General features: G+C 41.3%; 1 protein-coding gene across 3 annotated transcripts in view; it reads right to left on the reverse strand.

Annotated features, from left to right (window-relative positions):
- The window catches only part of EPB41L5 (erythrocyte membrane protein band 4.1 like 5), a 60,499-nt gene extending 42,919 nt beyond the window's left edge, over positions 1 to 17,580 (reverse strand). For 2 of the 3 annotated variants that reach the window (XM_065840439.2, XM_065840438.2), the window contains exons 1-5: positions 17,466 to 17,580; positions 17,248 to 17,333; positions 16,007 to 16,191; positions 5,601 to 5,705; positions 289 to 331 (exon numbers count right to left, since the gene is read on the reverse strand). In XM_065840439.2, coding sequence (XP_065696511.1) covers positions 289 to 331; positions 5,601 to 5,705; positions 16,007 to 16,186 — 328 coding nt within the window. In that variant the 5' untranslated portion in view covers positions 16,187 to 16,191; positions 17,248 to 17,333; positions 17,466 to 17,580. The remainder of the gene's footprint in view (positions 1 to 288; positions 332 to 5,600; positions 5,706 to 16,006; positions 16,192 to 17,247; positions 17,334 to 17,465) is intronic. The other variant, XM_071810869.1, reaches the window with a different exon arrangement.
- Between the last annotated feature and the right edge of the window lie 2,520 nt (positions 17,581 to 20,100).

Genomic DNA, 20,100 nt, shown 5'->3' on the forward strand with positions numbered 1-20,100 from the left:
CTGAGACAAGTGTTCCTATAGTCAAGATAACCATCTATAACACTAAACCATCTTCAGCTGCCTTGCCTCCATTTAAACTATAATTAATGAGCCTCTAACATGTTTAATTAAGGACATTAAACTAAAGTAATGTGAGCTGCAGAGGGAAGAGGTCATTAAACACTGAGCAGCACCATGCCGGGTTTTCGTCATCCCTCACAGAACACTTCCCCCCCACCCTGTTTCAACTCTCTGTGTCTCCTGTATGTTCAATATGAGATCCAAAGAGAAAATGGAAAGAACACTTACTTTTAACCTGCTTTTTAATGCTTTTTGTGTTGTCCAACCAATGCTGAAAAATAAAGTACTTTCATTAAATAATCAATAAATCACTGAAAGAACAAAAAAGGAAAAAAAAAATCACTGTTCATTAGCAAAGATCATCTTGGAATAACAAGTAGTTTAAACAATCCAATCCAAATCTTTACAATTCACAGCTTGCCCAGTGCTCAAAGACACTTTCACTCAAAGTTTATAATGCAAAATGTCAGTTTTGAACAACAGAAGCATAAGTACCTTATTTAAAAGCCAATCTTCAAGAAAACTTTATCTATTAAAAAAAAAAAAGTACTGACAAGCCACTTCAATTACTAAAATCTTCATCCTGTCCAAACAAACAAACAATTCACACTTTACTAGGTCAGCCAATGTGCCAGAGGAGCACAAATCATAGCTGGACACTCTGGCACTCAACTGTTTGTGATGTTCACTTGGGGTGGAGAGGAGAGACAAAGTAAATATTGTTGACTTTCATGGATTTTCTTTAGGTGACTTAAGTGTAGTAACAGCAAAGCTGCCTATGTCCAGACATAAGGGTCAGCTATACCTAATTCTCCAAAATCTGTTCACAGGTGACATTTTAGCAATTGTCACATGGGAGGACAGAAGTTACAGCCTCACCTACTAATGCTAATTATAAGGTATATACTAGACATGAAGCCAAAATAATGGTTCCATTTACATTGCGTACAACAGCATGTAAAAATAAGCTATAGATGGCAGGTTGAGAGAAACATCTACATGTATATGCTACGCTCCCTAAAATAATTGCATATACTCCCACTGCTGATGAGTTTATACCAGCAATTAAAGATAAAGTTGGCAAACAAACATCCAACTAGCGGTAGAGACCTACTTGCAAGGGCTGTGCAGAGTGAAGAGCTCCCTCCTCCAAAGGAGGTGACTCAGTTCCACAGTAAACACAGCACCCAATGCAATGTAATTGCATCGTCCCAACAGTCAGAGCAAACTGCCCAGCACACCATGCCCTGCACAGATCACACTGCCCAGGTAACACCACCTCATTTGATCAGTCCCAAATGTCATCTTGCAACTAATACAGATGACTTATATACTTAGCAACGCTCCTTTTGATAACCTGTGCACCAGAAAGTTCACATCTGGCCCCATGGAGGACAGAAAAGCAACAGGGATATGAGAAAGAACCGGTATTTTCAGGTTGCAATGCCAAGTGCAAACACATTCCTGACTTCAGAGCAGCCCTGCCTTCTGCAGAGAGTGGGTAAAGTTGGCCTGTAGAACAGCCAGGATAGGCAGTGATTGATATATTAGCTGCAGATCAGAACAACCAAACCATCTACTGCTGATGTGCACAAAGTTGAAAATCCTCTCATCACCCATTAAAACACAGTGGCTGCAGAAGGCTGTCTTGAAATGTATCTAATATATTTTTTAAATCAAGCAGGAAGCTTAAAGAAGAACTAAGTAAATATTTATATCAAGTTTGCTTATGTTACCAGTGAAAAGGAGTTGAGTAATATTTTTTTTTGTTTCTTTAAGAAAATGGTATTATCTCTCTTCCTATTCCACAAACTCACGTGCTGGAGGAGAGAATATACATATTCCCTCCTCCACCATAAGAATACACAAACTACATACTTGGAGGCTTGCAGGTGAATTAGATACAGAAATGGCAAAAAGAGACATTTCTAGGCTCCAGGACTGGCTGTGCACGCCTGTTTCATCTCCCTCCTGTTTTCCCTCATCTCCTCCACATTCCATGGGAAGGTAACTGAGAGGCCCGCGACAGGCACTGAGAGCGTTTGACTGTGCAGCTCCCACCGCCGCTGCCTGCGGGAGCTCTGGCTGAACGAGAGGGTGTGCGTGGACGAAGGGAAACAGAACTACTATTAAATGGAAGGAAAAAGAAAAAACAACAAACCACCACACACCACAAAACCATGCATGGACACAGACAGGCATCAGGAAACATAAGATTTATTCCAAGTGATTAAAACGGAATTCAAGCGGACCTGGCAAAAGTTTACATTTTGATGAGAGTTTGCTCGGCACAGCGTACTGCTGAAATCCAGAGATAAAAGTTTGCTAAACAAAAAGCAATATGAACAGACTGCATTGAGCACTGGAAGTTCTCACTAAACAGTCTGCTGGTTCAGAAAAAAATAAAGGCAACATTTCAAAAGGTATGGTAAACAGGGTTTTTTTGTAAGATGGTGAGGCTAAAACTGGTCCCACATTTTATGGAATTAATGGCTGCATACTTTGTGCAGTACTACACAAATAATTTCCAGCATTAAGCACTACATTAGACAAATACGCCAGAGCAACAAACTGATGTGTTGTACAATTCCATTAGGAATAGCAAGTATTTGTTGCTTGCAACTTATACATTAGAATTATAAATTTGCCACTTGTTAAATGTTCAGTCCCTCCTTACTAGAAACATCTTTTCAGCATTGCTAGAGAGAAAGCCAAATAGCCCAACAAGTTAACAACAATCTTCACCTTTTGTGTCATTGTCAGCCTCAATCAAAGCTACTCAAATTAACAGCAGCCTTGGTACCTTGGCTGCCAGATCAAGCCCCATGCACGGTGGGTGATCTTGCAAATAACTCCCTCCACCATCTCCTGCGTCTTGCTGGATGGTGGGGAGGAATCTATTCCTAACCATCAGACTAGCAGCAAACATAGAAATTTCAGTAAAGCTACAATTTTTTCACTTTTCTAATTGCTTCAAGAACTTTTTAAAGAAGTCAGTATTTGAGTCCTAGAATCCAAAATGTCAGGAAAAGTTTGTATTAATCTGGGCTTCTTCCCCTCAGAACATCATGAACACCTAAATACTAATCACTTAAGTAGCTCAAAAGAAGAAAAAAGTTATTCTTCAGTTGTTCAAAATTAATCTATTGAAAACTCATTTGTAGCTAACACAAGCATGGAAATTCTTGATTTTTTAATTTAACTGCATGTTGCTAGTTTTCCAGAGGTTTTATATCATCAGGTGCAACTAGCCAGTAAAGCAATATACTTAGATTTAAATTGGGTAGCAGAAAGATTATCTCCCTCTGAGCCGGCAGACAATGTTGTCCACAGTAAGGGACTGGATTCTACCCTGTTTATTTAACAGGTCTCCTGAATAATCTTTGACCGGTCACTTGATTAGTCTCTGCCTTTGTTTCCAGCTGCAGATTGGGTTTCTGCTAAAATATGCCAGCTCCTCTTTGCAAGAATAGCTGCCATCACAACAATTCTTCATTTCTTAAAGCAGTTATCTCTGGCTGTTGTGTTCAGCTCCTCTGGCAAAATGCAGTCTTTTCTGCTTCTTTATACAGAGTGTATCATTAAAGTCCAGTTTAAACAGATTGTTATCTCTACTCTGCCTCTTCTCAGTCACACATACTTAAGGAAAGGAAGCAAACTAAGTTCGAAACTGCTTGTACCTGGTAGATTGTGCAATATCAAACACTGGATCAGGTGCTGTCTGGACTAGAAGTAACAATTCGTTGGTCAAAAGCACGCCAGGACCCATGCCGGAAGCAGAAAAGATTAACCCTTATCTCCCCATTTCAAGGTGAAATGACATTATGTGATAACAGAACAGTAAGAGAATAAAAGGTTTACCATACGGATAGTTTCACCAGTTCTAACTAACCCACTGTGAATGCCTATTAGATCCTAGAGGCACATGGAAATAATTCAAAAGCCATAAGGCAGAAATTGAGTTGGCATACTTTAAATGTAGAGATTTTTTTTCCTGAAGCAAAAAGATAAATGCAGTGGAGTCATTCACTATCAATACTCAACATCCTAGACTGCACATGCTTAACACAACTAACATGATTTTTATAAATATAAAATGGAATACAGTGGGCTGTTTTCTAATTTCTGTTGGTAGGAGGTATGCATGGCTCTGAATGATATCCCTTCATTAGTGTAATGCTCTTTTCCTCGTTAGTGTGAAATGTCTCTGTTCTGCAAGAGGTTTAAGATCACTTTCACTACTTGGAACTGCAGCCCAGCAGCAGCTAATCCTGCTAGTCATGAAATTTGCTTCAGATGCTGAACACAAATTATTTTCTCAGAAGTTAATGTTCTCTACAACTAGAAGTTAAGCATAAAACTCAATTGCAGTGATCTTGAAAAGAAGGTGTCAGGTTCTAAGTGTGCTTTCGGGTGGATAACATTGTGTTCAAAGTTGTCAGCTTCTTTCAAAGAGTCAAGCTGTAACAATTAAGATGTCACCTTTAAATAATTCTGGACATAGGTCCTCACAGAAATAAAGGAATATATACACGTCACTGCCTCCATTTAATATGCTGAACTCAAACAATTCAGGTATATAGCTCAGCAGCAACTGTCTGTGCTTCCACTCTGTCATCCTAATCATGAAATAGTTCTGAAATGGACTTGAAACACAGAAACTGTTAGGTCATACATCTAATAAATAAGATTGACAAAGTATAAAAACTCCCATCTCTTTCTACCTGGGGTGTTGTAATAAGTGAATACAGGTTTGAGTTACAGAGATGCAGGACGGAGAAAAACATCCACTCCTTGTCTAACAACCTCACTTAAGCTGAAGGATTAACTATCGGCCATAAGAAATACCTAACTAAAACTGCTCAGCCTACAAGTGAAAGAACTGTGGTTGCTTCTCGCAAATGATACCCTGCCTCTGTTTTCAAAAGCAGTCACTTTTTTAGAAACACACAATAAACTTCACAAACTCAGGCTTGCAAGAACCCTCTATGCAAACTGTGGGGTACATAGACACACACCTACATCCTCCTAAAATGTTCCAGTTGCAGGACTGAATCACAACTGATTTGAGCAAATCAAAGGTATAACCCTCTTGCCAAGATGATTTCTCAAGCAGACACTAACAATCTGACTTCTGGTGATGAGAAAGTTCATGGCACTGGCAAAGGAAAACTTTCTGCACTCTAGAACAACATAGCCAGGCACACAACCCTGTTCTGCCCCTTCCTCTCTGCACCAGCAGCATGAAGAACTACATGACATGCCAGGCTCTGGGCTTCTCTTGGACCAGTCTAACTAATGACAACAAAAGGTGTAACAGGCACAAGTGAAAGCCAAGAAAGGAAGAGACAACAGCTCTGTAAGATGTGAAGAGTGCTCAAGGTGAAATTAAACCTGGTGTCACTTAAACTAACACACCTCAGAGCTTCTATACAAAACATAACTCAAAAAAAGGACAGGTTTCTTATTGCACTTTCATAGATACCAAGACTTTTAGAACGTTACTTAGGAAAAATTAAAAAAAGAGCACTGCTACTCACCGCCACTTGTGCAGAATCCATGAACCTTAATCCAAAGTAGTCACTTTCTATAAGGTCCAGATGATACATGATCTGTTCAAACAGGAGCTGACCTTTGGCTTTTTTCTGAAAATATGAAAGGATTTAGTACTTGGCAGGTAGTTTTATTATAGCATCTGCTTTCTTCTAGGCATACTTTATGTTTTAATTCCAGAAGTAAGAGAATCCCAAAGTTCAGCTTCTGAAAATGTAATGCGGAAATTATTTTTCTCTCTCATATTTTTTGATGGCTGTTTTTCTGAAAGTTAAACATACACCCCACAAGAAGCACATATAATCCTCAAAGGACTTGCATAATCTCCTTTTTTGGAAAATGTCAACACTGAGAGTGTTAAAGCATCATTTTATCCTTGTCCCTTCTAGGCTTTCCTGACTCACCAGAGTTCAACAAAACTGGAAATATAGCTCCTACAATTGCAATGACTAATGCGCCAGAAAATGTTCAGAGCTAAGTACAGCAAGTTGGTTAAGAATTTACTCCTATTTGATATCTAGGCAATTCACCAGTTTTGAAGCAGTTAGCAAAGCGTATTGAATTAGGATACAGCAGTCCATTAGCAAATGCTTTTAACAACTGACAGGAAACAGTTTGGGGCAAACAACCTCAACAAACATTACTTAGATAACGCATTTGCAGAAGTAAGTTCACTTGGTTGGTGCAAAAAGCCACTGCATATTCTCATACATGATTTATGAAAAACCTTAGCTCTGTCCCCAACTAAACATTTTTACAGTCATGACCTAAAAAATTAAACACCTGTTTTCAAAGAGAAGACACAAATAGCACTGGGTAGTTTCTACACAACATGCATTTTTCATGCTATGATCTCCTTCACAGTAACAGATTGACAGAAAAAAAAAAAAACATTAATACATTAGTAGATCAGAGCAGAAGTACTGGTGTTGAAAAGAAGTATTTTTAAACGCCAAGAAATGCAGAAAGGATTTACGCTTACTCTGAAAGCAACTTAAGGATTTCTCTATTTCCATAATGCTACAATCTTGCAATCTTTTATCTTAATATTTATATATTTGCAACTTGAAAAATGGGCTAACTTGCTAAGCATATTTTATAGTAAGGTACTAATTAGCAGATGTAGTCCACTCCTCAAAATTCCTGGCCAGTCAGAATTCTTATTCTCAGAAATAATCTGGTTTCATCACCAAGTCACATTCATGTAAGAAACAGCAGCATGCATAATTTTTGCCACCTTTATCCTCCCTGATCTTCAAATATTTTAAATTCAACTTTGCAGTCATAATCATTGGTTTACTCTTTGCTTTAGTTAAATCCAACATATTTCAATGCCCACAGTAAAATCTCAGAACCTGTCTAAGCAAGTTCCCCCCCAGTTATTTATTTTCAAGTATTGGGGGAGGCAGAGGGAACAAAAGGCGACTTCACATGCACACAGCATCTGCAAAACGTCGAATAATGAAAATGCTGAGATATAGACCCCATCAAATTTGTTCAGGGCAAGTTTTTTCTGTTGACTTCAGGAAGAAGTACTTCTCAACCAATAACAGATTTATTAAACACCAGCAAGACTCTCCTAAGACAAGCCTTAAGGTAAATCACCTACATATAAAACCACACATTTTTTCCACTATTTGAGTCTGTAACCTCTTTCTTGAAAGAGCAAGGCATTGAACTGCTGATATGTTCCGTCAGCACAGGGTATCTCCTGCTCAAACAGTAAAATCAACTAATACAAGACAAATCATACATTGCAACAGTAAGACTAGAAAAATGTTTTGTTTTGCATGAAGCTTTCTGCACTATGTCTAAAACAAGAGTAAAATCTGCCCTTATTGGGAAGAACGCTTTCCGTCCTTTCCAATTCCTCATTAAGTCATCTCTTAAAACTGTAATTAACAAGTTATCTCAGGTAAATTCCCTCCCAAGGACAGGAAATGGAGCCCTTTAACTCGAGCCTGGGATTACTACACGTACTATCTCACACTACCAACAACCAAAACGTATTAGTGTTCCAAATTCTGCAGTGCTGAATTAGTTTCTGAGCATGTTCACCCTTCTGGTAATCTCAGAAAATAATTGAAAGATAAAGCGGACCCAGAATGACTAATGTGGAAGGAAAGTCCCTGAAGAAGAGCACGGAAATGCTGTGGAAAGACTTGCAGGGGTACTGGGTGTTTTCTGACTTAAGTCAACAAGGCTGTCAACATAGAATTAATTACGCAGTACTTTGCACATGAATTAAAGCATCAGTGGCTGTATTTGGTGCAAGTCAGCGTAAGTTTCACACCTGCTTTAACGTTAAATTCAAATCTTTTTAAAGCCTTAATTAAGTCCTTCCTCCTTATATCTAAACAAACGGCTGCAAAAAAATTGCGTTGCTTTGTAACAGGCCAATTTTTATGATCCCAAATTAAATCATTTGTATTCAGTAAAACTGTGATCTCAATTGTTTTCAAAAGACACAGCAAAGACACACTTCGACTGCCTTTGCTGGTGAGAAGTTAACCCATACTCTGTAGTGCCAACACGCAATTCGAATGACATTTTTATCCTACTGCTACACTCCGCTTTTTCCCCCTCCCCTTTCTCTTTTTTTCTTTTGTTCCTTGCAGCAGAGCTCAGGTTACTCTCAAAGGACAAATATTTTCAAGCTGCTTAATGGTTACCAATGAACTCTTAACGACTCCACTCACAAGCAGCCCAGTCAGTGGCTGGCCCTCCCTTCAGGGCACAAATTAAACTCCACACGGGTTTGTAATTCTGTAAAACCCGTGTGGGTTTTTGATTTATACAGTTCGCTACGCTCTGTAGAAAGCAACATCAAATATCTCTCACAGCAGGAGAATCAACAACTGAACGGGGAAACTTAAATAAAATATATCATTTACATAGGCCTGGGCATTTAGAGGCTTTGCCACACTTTGGAATGAGATGAAAGCATCTTTTGATCGCTTTGGGTATGAATCGTACGCCACTCTGCCCCTGAATGGAAGGGATGCTCCCAACGATGTCCTAATGACATCTCACGCTGCTCTTGCTGGCTGGCTGAATAGGTGTTACAGAGGCTGGACTTAATCCCGGTGTTACAGAGGCTGGACTTAAACCCGGCAGCTCTGCAGCAAGGCAGGGTGAAGCCAGCTCCGGTGTTCACCTCGGCTGGGGGGTTTGTCCCTTCAGCGCTGGGATAAGGTGATACGGAGACATTCACCTTGGCTCAGGCACTGCCTGAAACTAGAGAGGTAGCTTCTACACCCTCTTCTCGTGGTCCCAAAAGTAAAGGTTATTTCAAGGACGTGCACTCAAGGAAGAGCGTAAGGCAGCAGATCAGTGCTCCACAACTGGCCTGATGGAAAAGCCACTGTCAGCACCAGCAGCAGCCAGGAAGGACCAGCACTGCTGGAGCCACACGGGCTCCCAACAGCTGGGGATGTGACCCCTGTGCTGGGCAGGCACCGGCTGAATGGCTCACTTTGTAACGTTTTATTATCATAGCAAGTACTTCACACTTCCTAAACTGGGGAAAAACAAACAAACCACAAACAAAACAAACAAAAACTCCAAACAAATAACAAAAAACCCAACATAAACCAACAAAAACTACCATCAAAAATACTAACTAAAATGCTCATAAAAAATTATTTTTCTCCTATTTTTGTTTGTGAAGAAAAGTAGGTCCCTATATAAGACGAACTCTGAAAAAAAGATATTAACAGGCTTGACCTTCATGGGACTTATCCTTTGTGGTTTTGCAGCTGTAGTTTTCTGTCAGAACATTTCTTCAAATTATGATGCTAATGTTTCTTATTAACAATATTTTACAGTAGCTATTAACTTCAGTAGCCACCGAAGTTCAAAAACCTCCCTTCCTTGTTTTTGTGAACTCGTTAGCAGCCACCATTCATATTCACACCGGTTTCCTCAGAAACATCCCATGTAGCCCCGGAGAAGCTGGGAAAACCCTGTGCAGGATTTACAGCCACCCAGTTGCTAGGATGTCACCCGGGCATGTTTGCAGACCACGGCAGTGTGGGAGCAGCAGATGAGCCTGTGCGTTTTTTATTAAGTTAATACCCCTTCTCCCACACGACATGTTTCAAAAAAATAAACCCTGAGAAAGCTCCAATGGTGAGTTTTAAAGGAAAGAGTTTTCATCTCAGTATCATGAAAGCAGTATCTATAGTTAACACCATCAAGGTCTGCTGGAGAACTGGAGGGTTAAAACACCTTATCTTTACAAAGGCAGTGTTAGAAGTACACATTATTTGTATCACACTGGTCTTCTCGTGGCTCTAAGTACTGACTTGCAAAAGAAATTGCCCCTCTCCTCAAACTCCAACCATCAACCTTTCAAACATCTTTTCCAACCCCCCTGTCCATTTTCTCCTTCAGCTAAAGATGCCACTGGCAGCAAAACACAAGTTCTGGTTCTCTCTCTGGTGCATCCCCAGCCTTTGACAAGATGCACCATATATTCTTGTACTGCGTGAAAAGCCCTTCAAGCTGGAAGGCTGCGGAGAATAATTTCTAGCTCCAGAGAAAGAGCTCAGAAGTTCCTCTATTTACTCAATCTCTCCCAAATAGAGGAAGATAAAACATTTGTGATTAAACATTTTGTTTTGTCTCTCTGGAAAACGAAAAAGGCATATCCCAGAATTCTTTATAAAGAATTTATTTCAATACCCATAATAACTCTACAATTATTAGAATACTATATAGAAGGATTTTTATGTACTATGCTCAGATTTATTGACCCTATACAATAAAAAAAAAAAAATTCAAAACATTGATACTTGTCTGTTTGTTTTGCCAGAAGTCTCTTATTTTTTCTTTCCCAGAAAGTTTCTCTCTTCTGGCTACACATTTGATTCAATTTGTTTCTGAATCTATTTCCCAGTGTTCTTTCTGATACAGAATATATCCAGACTGCTTATCCAGCGTGAAGATGTAGAGATTAAATACCTCCCCCAGTATACTCTCAAACATTTCAGTTTTATTTGATGTTCCAGCTGCAGGTCTCTCAGGAGCAGCCTGGTTAAGAGAACATGAGAGTCCCAGTCTTTGGCTGAGCTCTCTCCAGGAGCAGTGCAGGGGAAGGCAGGGCTTCAGACAAAACTCACTGTTACTGTGCGAACTGGGAATGCTAAACCTTCGGACAACCAAACCAGCCCGCAGCACCATGCCCTGAAACACCACAGGCCAAACAAATCGCTCTGATGATCACTCACTTCCAGCTGCTGCCTTCGCCCCTTTCCAGTCTGGCCAGGCCATCGTGAATGGTAGCAAGCCCAAACCGCTCACCTGCCATCAGCCCAAACCAACCAGCCCCACAGCACAACTCTGTTCAGGCAGTCACTGATTCTGCTGCTGCTCACAAGTGCTGAAACGACTCAGCATGTACTCTCTCTCTATATGTATATATATGTCTTACATTCAATCTCAATATGCACTGAAATCTGGCACCCCAGGAAGCACTACGGCTTGGGCCTCCTCCCATGACAGACAGCAGCTCTGCTCTGTAACACTCCACTCAGGATTGATTTTCCCAGAGTCACGCACCCAAGAGATCCTTCGGTAGTTTAAGCAAATAGTCAAAATCATTGCAATAGTTTAAGATAAAGACCAAAACCATATGGGAAAAAAAGTTTTAATGTATCACCTTGATACATAAACACACAAGCAAATGTTTATTTACTCATTCATTTTGTCAGTTGAGATTTATTTTAAAAATTTAAATCCCAGCCTTGAACACCAAGATTACACATTTTATTCAAAGACTTATCTTCCAATATTTCTGGTCTGACTAGATATTCTTTTTAATCAGCATCTGCATCACAGACAGTGTTCTGTATTCCATATTTACAGCTACGGATATTCAGTAAGTAGCCACAGATATTCTACGGGCTTTTAAAAAAACAGGGCAGATTATGTAGTAAAAACAACTACCACAATACATCTCTGATCTTGTAGTCAGATCAACACAGATCATCTCCCTTCACAAAAAAAGCCATCAGCACTCGTTAACGGTTTGCTGGCAATGTTTTTGGCAGTCCAGATAGATTTCTTAAATTTTATTTAAAATAATCACTACAAATACAGTCCTTTTATCTTATTTTGTAAGCATTACTCCAAAACTGTAAACAGCTTAGCTAATTCCTGCTATTCCACAGAGCTTTTGGACTGCTTCATACAAGACCGTGTTTTAATGATACTTCATTATAACACGGACAAAAACATCTCATTTTGACATCTCCATATTAAATTTCATGCATGCATAAATAAGGAGTATTCTAAGATGAAAAACTACTCAGAGAGCATCCATTCTCATCACTTGTGTCTTTTACCTTATACCACCAGGAAGCTTTTGCCCAAAGTTTAGGTTGCACATACCATACAGAAACTGAAATACAATTAACGTTCTATTATCCATGAGAAGATTACATAAATTATGGGTTGAGCAGGGTCAGTCTTTTTTACCAAAACACCCCTGGCTTCCACAAAGCACAGAGCTGCTTCTATATGACCCCATACTTACTATCTGTTGCTATTATAAGGTTCAGCTTGTTCCTACACAGAAAGCTATCCACAAATTTTTAAAAAGGTGCATATTCCAAATTCACACTATTTATCTTGCCATTCTTTTCCCTTTATCCAAATTACCTTTCCCAATTATTACTATGAATAGCATAGAATTGACTATATCTACAACAAATACTCTATTTTCAGGTCTGTTGATTTAAACTCTCTGGTGCCCTCCAGTACTCGAAACAGCACATTATTTAAAATTCTTGACAAATGTTTTTGTTTGCAAGTATTTCATAAGCTGCTGGTGACTCCAATTAAAAACAGGCTTCAAGGACAAACACTGCTATGCTGCCTTCCCCCACCCCAACCTGCCTTTCCCCACCAACTATCACTACCAGAAGAGTCGGTGTTGCAGCTGCTAAGGGTTCCCTTGGGAGCCCAGGCTGGTGTGACTGAGCTGATGGAGTCTCCAGGTACTAAACCAGGGCTGTTCGTAGCTACTGAGAATTCCAGAGGTGCAGTGGGGGAAGATGGAGTTTAGTTTCACATGAGAACAAGATTAAAAGTAAGATAGGAGATGTCAGCAAAACCAAGTTCTTGTCCTCTCACTGCTCATACCACTTCAGCAACATTCCTCCCACGGATCTTAAACAATTTGAAGAAAAAGCACAACCTGACTTTCGTCCAAATTGAACTCAAGGTGAGTTAGTTAAAGCAGTGTGAGCGATGAACATCATCAGCAGCGAAGTTAACAGACATCATATATTTTATAAAAACTTTTCATAGATTAAAAAAATAATAAGCTTCTTAGTGTTTCACTAATCACATAAGTCTGCCAAACCCACTGAATGCATTTGGACAAAATAAAGCTTTAAAAAAGTCGTAACAGATGAGGAAAACCACCAGGTCAAAACACAACTTTAGAATCTGAGATGTAGTTGGGGAAAAAGCCCCCACACATTTCGATCTGCCCTAAAAGAACACTGATAACTTGCATGAAGTTCATGCCTCCCATTTAAAACATACCAAAGTGACAGTAAATAGTATATATAACACTGATACTCTTCAGTCATTGACATGGCTATGAAACAAGTAGGTTCATAAAAAACATCCAGTCTAGGTACTGTGTAGGACTGTAGCTTTGACGACCACTTCAAGTCAGGCAATTTTGTAATTAAAAACAACAGAAGAAATAGAAAAGCAGAGAGATTAAGCAGCTTGACAGACACCATAGATAAGATCAGTAGACAAAAAGCAGAGTTACTGCTCAAATCATTTTGTCTCATTGTCAATATTCATAAAAACATCACTCTTTGCTGCTTAAAAAGACACTGAAACAGGTTTGGCTTACAGTATGACATTCCCTGTGATGGGTTTGTTTGGTTTATTTTCATTGTTTATTTATTTATTTAAACATAAATTCAGCAATCTCAGATTCAATGATATGAATGTTCGGAACTCCAAACTACTCTTCTCTTAGTAGCAAATTCACTAAATGCTTCCTCACCACATTTGGGGAGGCACATGGGGAACCAGATTGAAGAATCTCTCCAGCTGGAAACTAACATAACTAAACTACACTGATTATTTTCAGCCACAGCATTTTCTTGACTTAGCTTACTGCCAGGCTGCCAAAAAACTGTTTCTTCTGCCAAGGGGTGTGCGAAAACAAGGATAAATGCAACAATGAAAGCAACATCTTTTCTTCCTGTGGCAGCACCAACTTATGCCACTATAAAGTATTTATGTAGCCATAGATTAAAACAGGTAAAGCATTCATTCCTGCCAAGACAGCTCTTTCTCTGGCTATGAACTAACCTGTTTGCTAAGTGATCTGGCTGTACAAAACACTTTTTGTTTTGTTTCTTTTTTTTTAATAAAACAATTTTACAGAACTTAGATAATAGGACTGTGCACAACTGAACTGGCACCTCTTTGAGATAAGAAAAGTTCATTCTAAACTAAATCTCCTGCCAAGCTAACAGAATCAGCCTTGGAAAATGTTCTAGTTCAAAGAGGACAATGATTCTCAATGGAAGTTTTCGTAGAAGAAAAAAGTCTCTGAATATATATATATATACACACACACATGTATTTTCAATTTACCTTCAAGATTTAGAAAGTGATGTTGTTTTGCCAAGATACTGTACCCTCCACTTCATCCCGTCTCCCCCACTTTTTTTTTCCTCTTTCTGATTCAAGCCCAAAATGTGAAAGATGCAGGTGGAGATAAACACACTAAGGAGTTTGAAATGTAACATATAATCTACTTTTAATTTATTGTATTTTAATCACCAAAGGAACTGGTACATGTCAGCCACTGATGATGTACTGTAATTACTGCATCTAGCTATGTAGGTTTAGCATATTTGTTTACTGTTACTCATAACTTATATGTCCACATACAAGGCTTTATGTTGGCTTATAAAGAAAAAAAGCAAGAGTGAAAAGTTTCACATAGAAATAAATAGTTACTGCCATTTTACAGCCCAGATGGCAGGTCATGACACCTCTTTGGGTTCAATTTATGCTCCTCAAAGCCTCAGAAATGTCCTTAGAGGCGTCAGGAATTTGCCTACAGAGCCAACCCCAACCTTAAAAGATTACTGCTCTAGTTACGTGGAGACACTAATTTAAACTTGAGTACTTTTTAAGTGTAACTCTTGCTATAAAGTGTTTGTGGGCATTCCTGGCCTCGAATCAAGCATCCTAGGCACTAAACAGCACTGAAGACATTCACTACATTGTTTCAGAGATGTACAAATTAGTTTTACTGCCCTCTATAAACACCTATCAGTATAGCCATTTCACAAATAAAGATGCCAAACTATTTCCTTAACTCTAGAGTACTTGGGGTTCTGGATATTTCAAGAGTTATTTCCGCTCGCTATGTCAACACCACCACTCAGTACTCAAGTTGAGAGCCTTCCTCAAACTACCCAACATTACAAACACTCCAGAAGTGATCTTAAAATAAGAAGGGGTAGAAAGAGAAGCCATTTGAAGCATGGCTGCTCTGCAAGCTCTTTCTAGCCAGCAGCTCCAACATCAGCGCAACTGTTACTGCAGCCAAATCCTACAGAACTAGTCAGAAGATCTCGCAGACCCACAGCTTCCTAACTCAGCTGTGTGAGATCGAAACAAGTCACTAACAACTCTAACACGTGGTAATGGAAAAACAGAGCACATTGCTTCTATTGCTACTGTTCATCCTGTTGGCCAAAAACATGTATGCAATTAAGCAGAGTAGAACAGACACGTGCATGTTAAGGGAGCTTTAGAAATGTAAAACAGCGGCTAACACCTCACTCCCAGTAAAGCTATGAGACAGTCCCTGCTATATAATCTGCCCTGAGGAGGGGAAGGAAGTAGAATCCTTCTCTTCCCCTCCCTCTCAAGTGAGTGCTAAAACCTGCATCCAACCCTGACACAAAATCAAAACAAACAAAACCCACACGGAAATTACTGCTCATACTTTGGCTCAGTCCTCCTCTTCAACAGAGTTACACCAAGAGATTTACCTTCCTTTTTAAGACGCACACATAGCTCACTTAAAAGAAAATCCAGTTCATCCGAGATGTTACCCTCTCTAAATTAAGCTTTGGCACAACAACTACATCAACGCGCTAGAAAGCGTTCAATTTATAATGGACAATGACATCTAACAAAATGCTTTCTTGTTTTGGCACATAAGAAAACTAACTATACTTTCAGTACCTTTTTATGACTATCAGCTTAGTGGCCATCAAGTCACGGGGTCAGCTGCTACAACAAACAGATTTGCCCTTACCTAAAGGCAGCAAAGAGCACAATCAGATGGACACAAGTGAGCGGTATTTAAAAAACAAATTTGCATCACTCATACCGGCAAATCCACGCTGACATCTGTTCCATCCAGCAGCGCTACCCGGCAAGTAATGATGGACTTTGCGTCCCCAGCTGCAGGGATGTGGGTTGCAGCTCTCTGGGCCTCCCTGAGCCGTTCCTTCTCCGCATGCTTACGCATCGACCGCCGTCCAAGGGTTCGACGGAAAAAGCTCAGCATCTTTGCTACAAAATCCAACACAGAAAAAATCAGTTTTTCACAAAAAAGTTCTTAGAAAACGCCAGACTTCGATAAGGAACTGTTGCTTAGAACACAACTCATTTATGAAGAACTGTAAAACTTAGGTGAGTGTGCAGTTTGGTTTTTTTTTGTTGTTGTTGGTTTGTTTTTTTTGTTGTTTTTTGTTTGTTTGTTTGTTTTTTACAAGTCAACATAAAAAGACCCAACCAGCCGATTCACTTCTTTGGATTTAAATACCCACACTCTTTGACTACTTAAAAAAAAAAAAAAACGCAGCTCAAACCCTTGACAATAGTTCGGGTGGTTTTGGGAACAACCTGAAAGTATATTAGGAAAAAAAAAAAAAGGCGATTGTGTAGATCTCAGACGATTAATCTTTCATTAATACAAGCACTACTGCACTCTTCAATGAGATGGTGATGTTGTCTCAAAGCAGGAAAGCAACTAAGAACCAGCTGTTTTCCTGGCTGACATACTCCGTCTCTCTCATACAAAAAAAAAAAAAAATATTATAAACGGCCCTTCCTGCCCCCGAACTTCGCTCACAGACCGGGAAAGGCTCTGCACAGACCGGCGGATCCCAGGGACAGCGGCCTCCCAGCTCCGCACCCGCACCGGGTAGCGCCTCCTGGGTCCCGAACACCCGGAGCCGGCGATGAGTCAGCCCCGAGCCCCAACAACCGGCCGGGCTGCCCCGATCGCAACCCAGTCCGTGAGCACGGAGCCGAAACCCGCCGCCGCCCCTTTGCCTCACCGGGGGATCCCCGGCAGGGAACGGCCGCCCCGGGGCGCCCGCCTGCTCCAATCCCCCTTCCCAGGCCACACCGGCCGGGCGCCCCCGGCCCACCCTGCCCTTACATAACGCCCCGAGACTGGCGCCGCCTCACCCCCCACCCGCGGCCCCGCTCCCGCCTCGCTTGCCCGGCGGCCTCGCCTCAGGGGTCGCGCCGCGCCCTGCCCTGCTGCGGCCGCTCGGGCACCGGCGCGCTGGCGCCGCCGACCCTCCGTGCGGGTCGCAACAGCCTTCCCGCGCCGCTCACCTGGCGGGCGGCCCCTCGGCCCGGGCGGCGGCTGCGGCAGAGCCGGGGGCGGCTGGAGCGTGTCCCCGCGGCGGCTCCTCAGGACCCTGTGGGCGGGAGGGGGCGGCGGTGAGGGAGCCCCCGGGAGGGGCGGGCCTCCGGACATGGCGGAGCGATGTGGGAGGCCCTTAAACGGGCAACTACTCGCCCTCTGTGTTCTCCTGTCCATGCTCACTCACCTGGCGGCTGCTGCTCTCTCCCGCTGGGCGCAGGACCGGAGACCGGGGAGAAGGGCGGCGGGACGGAACGCGGAAGGTGGACGGAGAAGAGATCTTTCTCGCGCCGCGCAGTGGGGCCAACATCCCTTTTAAAGGGGCGGAGCCCGGAGAATGGGCGCCCCCGCCCCGAGCCAGGTGGTTTCGTCCGGCTCAGGGGGCGCCGCGGGGGGCGGCGGGGTCGCGGCCCGGCCCACGTTCTGCCCGGGGAGGGAGCCAGGAGGCCGCGGGAGCGCCCGGGCCAGCAGAGGCAGCTTGGGCACCGCGATGTGGGGCCTGGCGGCAGCGACGCTGCGGGACCGGGCTGAGGGCAGCGGCGGCGCGACCAAGAACGGCCGTGGGGTAAAACGGGGCCGATCAGTAGATCGGCTTTTCAAGTATTTCGCAGAACTTCTGGACGTTTCTAACACGCAGTGAAGTTCCCTCCGCAAGGGAAGAAGTACAGCAAGAAACCCCAGGCAAACGCTCTCTTAAACCACTAAAGTTCAGAAGGAAATCGTCTCTTTAAACACTGCCTGAAAGGATAGGGGCAGCAATGCGTTAAGTAAAGGAGAACCATCTATAAACTAAAACTGTTCGTATTTATACCCTGAAATAATTTATGACAACAAAATACTGTTTGTATTCTAATGCCCTTTGCTAATACAATGTGTTGCAGTGATTTATAGTTATTCGTTACTCCAGCCCAAGGGGAAAAGCCCCACTCACTGGCAGTTATAAAGGGCTGCACCTCACTGCATTTTTTTGAGTACGTAAATATTTGTGCTCAAGCTAATATTTGATATTTCCAAATAGAAGACCTCAGGAAAGGCAATATAAATGGGAGGCAATACAAAATGTGTTTGCAAAAGTGTAGTGGCAGCTGACAGCAACCCTACTCTGAGTAAACGAGCTCCAGCCTACTTTGAAACCCCAGGGTAACTGGGAATCCAGCCTCTGGAGCGCTCCAGGAAACCATAAGTTGGGCTTGTTATCACGACTGCTTGTGCTAACAATAACATAACATTTTCTACGCTCAGCTGTGAAACATGGGGTGAGATCACCTGCCACGCAGAGGAACTGGCACAATGAAACACATTGTGATGAATGAAACACTTTCGATGAATTCTTGATGCAGATCAACTGATCATTTGCACAGCAAGGATGCTCAGTTTTCAGCAGAGATGTCCATCACATAAATGGTAGTCTCCTTGCCATTAAGCCTACACCAATTCATGTTTTCCTATTAGAGCATTCAGGAGAATAAACTACCTGATTTTTAGAAGTGGCCTCTACATTTTCTGCCCATCTTCAATTATTTCCTCAAATTGAGCTTCTTTACACTTGGTTACTCACAAGCTCCCTTGTTGCCACCATGAACTCCATTATTCCCAGCTTCCTTTCTGTAGCTACAGTGACAAACATTTCTGCTCATTTTTGCTCTTATTTCCCACCAGCCTCTTGCTACTCTTCATGTAATTACACTCTATTCCTTCCTCACTATTTACTACTCGGATGCAGTGCAAGTATTTGCACATGCAACTGTGGTATCTGTGACTCATCATCTATACAGTCTTCCTATTCCAGTTTTAAACAAATCTCTGCTGACTCAATATGTCTTCATTCTTCTGTTTCACTCCTTGAATGCTTTCCCAGTAGTTTATCTGTTTGTACTACAAATCCAAGCACCTTGTCTTCACTTTAAAGTCCTAAACTAATCGGTCTCTCTTAGACTCTTACCCCACCTGAGATTTCTGTCTTGCCTCTTAAGTCCTTTCATCATCTTTTCCTACTTTTGCTTTGAACATCCCCTCAAGCTGCCATCTCAAATTTTTGTTCCTCACATCGCTACTCCTCAGACCCTCAGGTTTGTGATCAGACTATAACATCTACTGAACACTGTCATCCAAAACACTCACTGTGTAAGAGATTAGCTAGTTATTCTTCCACTAGAGCAAAAACTGTAGTATATATTTTTGGATCAAAACCTCTGGCTGATACTCAGGCTTCTTCTGTAGCCAAGAAATTTCATTCCTGATAATTTAGCATCCTCTTCTGGTGCTGAATCCATAGGGCTGTATTTATGGCACACAATGTCAAAAAGTAAAACACAAGACAAACATTACCTGGCATCACAAGTGTATGAAAGCAGCATAGCAAAATCATGTGTATAATAGCAAGAAAATGGAAAAAAGCTTTAAATTACTAAAGCACATCTTTATTTTGCAATTAAACAATTAAGATCCACAAGTAAACTATATATATATTTTCAAGTCTGTACCTAGACAGCTATTTGTCAACTGAAATTAAATATATCCACAAAATATGCATAACAGCATTTTTTTCACATAATAGAATGAAATTTTACTTAAGACTAAAACAAGACTTGTTAAGTGTTAATTAGCATATTTATCCTGGGAACTGCTGGTTTTCGGTAGAAGTTAGTGTATAATTTTAATGGCAAGAAATTTCATTTTATCAAAATGAGGACAAATACATAAGGCCCTTTAAAGCATACAGTAGCTGCAGTGACAAAAGCTGAATTTATTTTCACATCGTCCAGTGTTGACCAATTTCAAGTTTCCATCATTTTTAATCAACCAACCCCAGCTGTTTAGCC

This window comes from Patagioenas fasciata, chromosome 7 (assembly GCF_037038585.1).
Source record: "Patagioenas fasciata isolate bPatFas1 chromosome 7, bPatFas1.hap1, whole genome shotgun sequence".
Lineage (NCBI taxonomy): Eukaryota > Metazoa > Chordata > Aves > Columbiformes > Columbidae > Patagioenas > Patagioenas fasciata.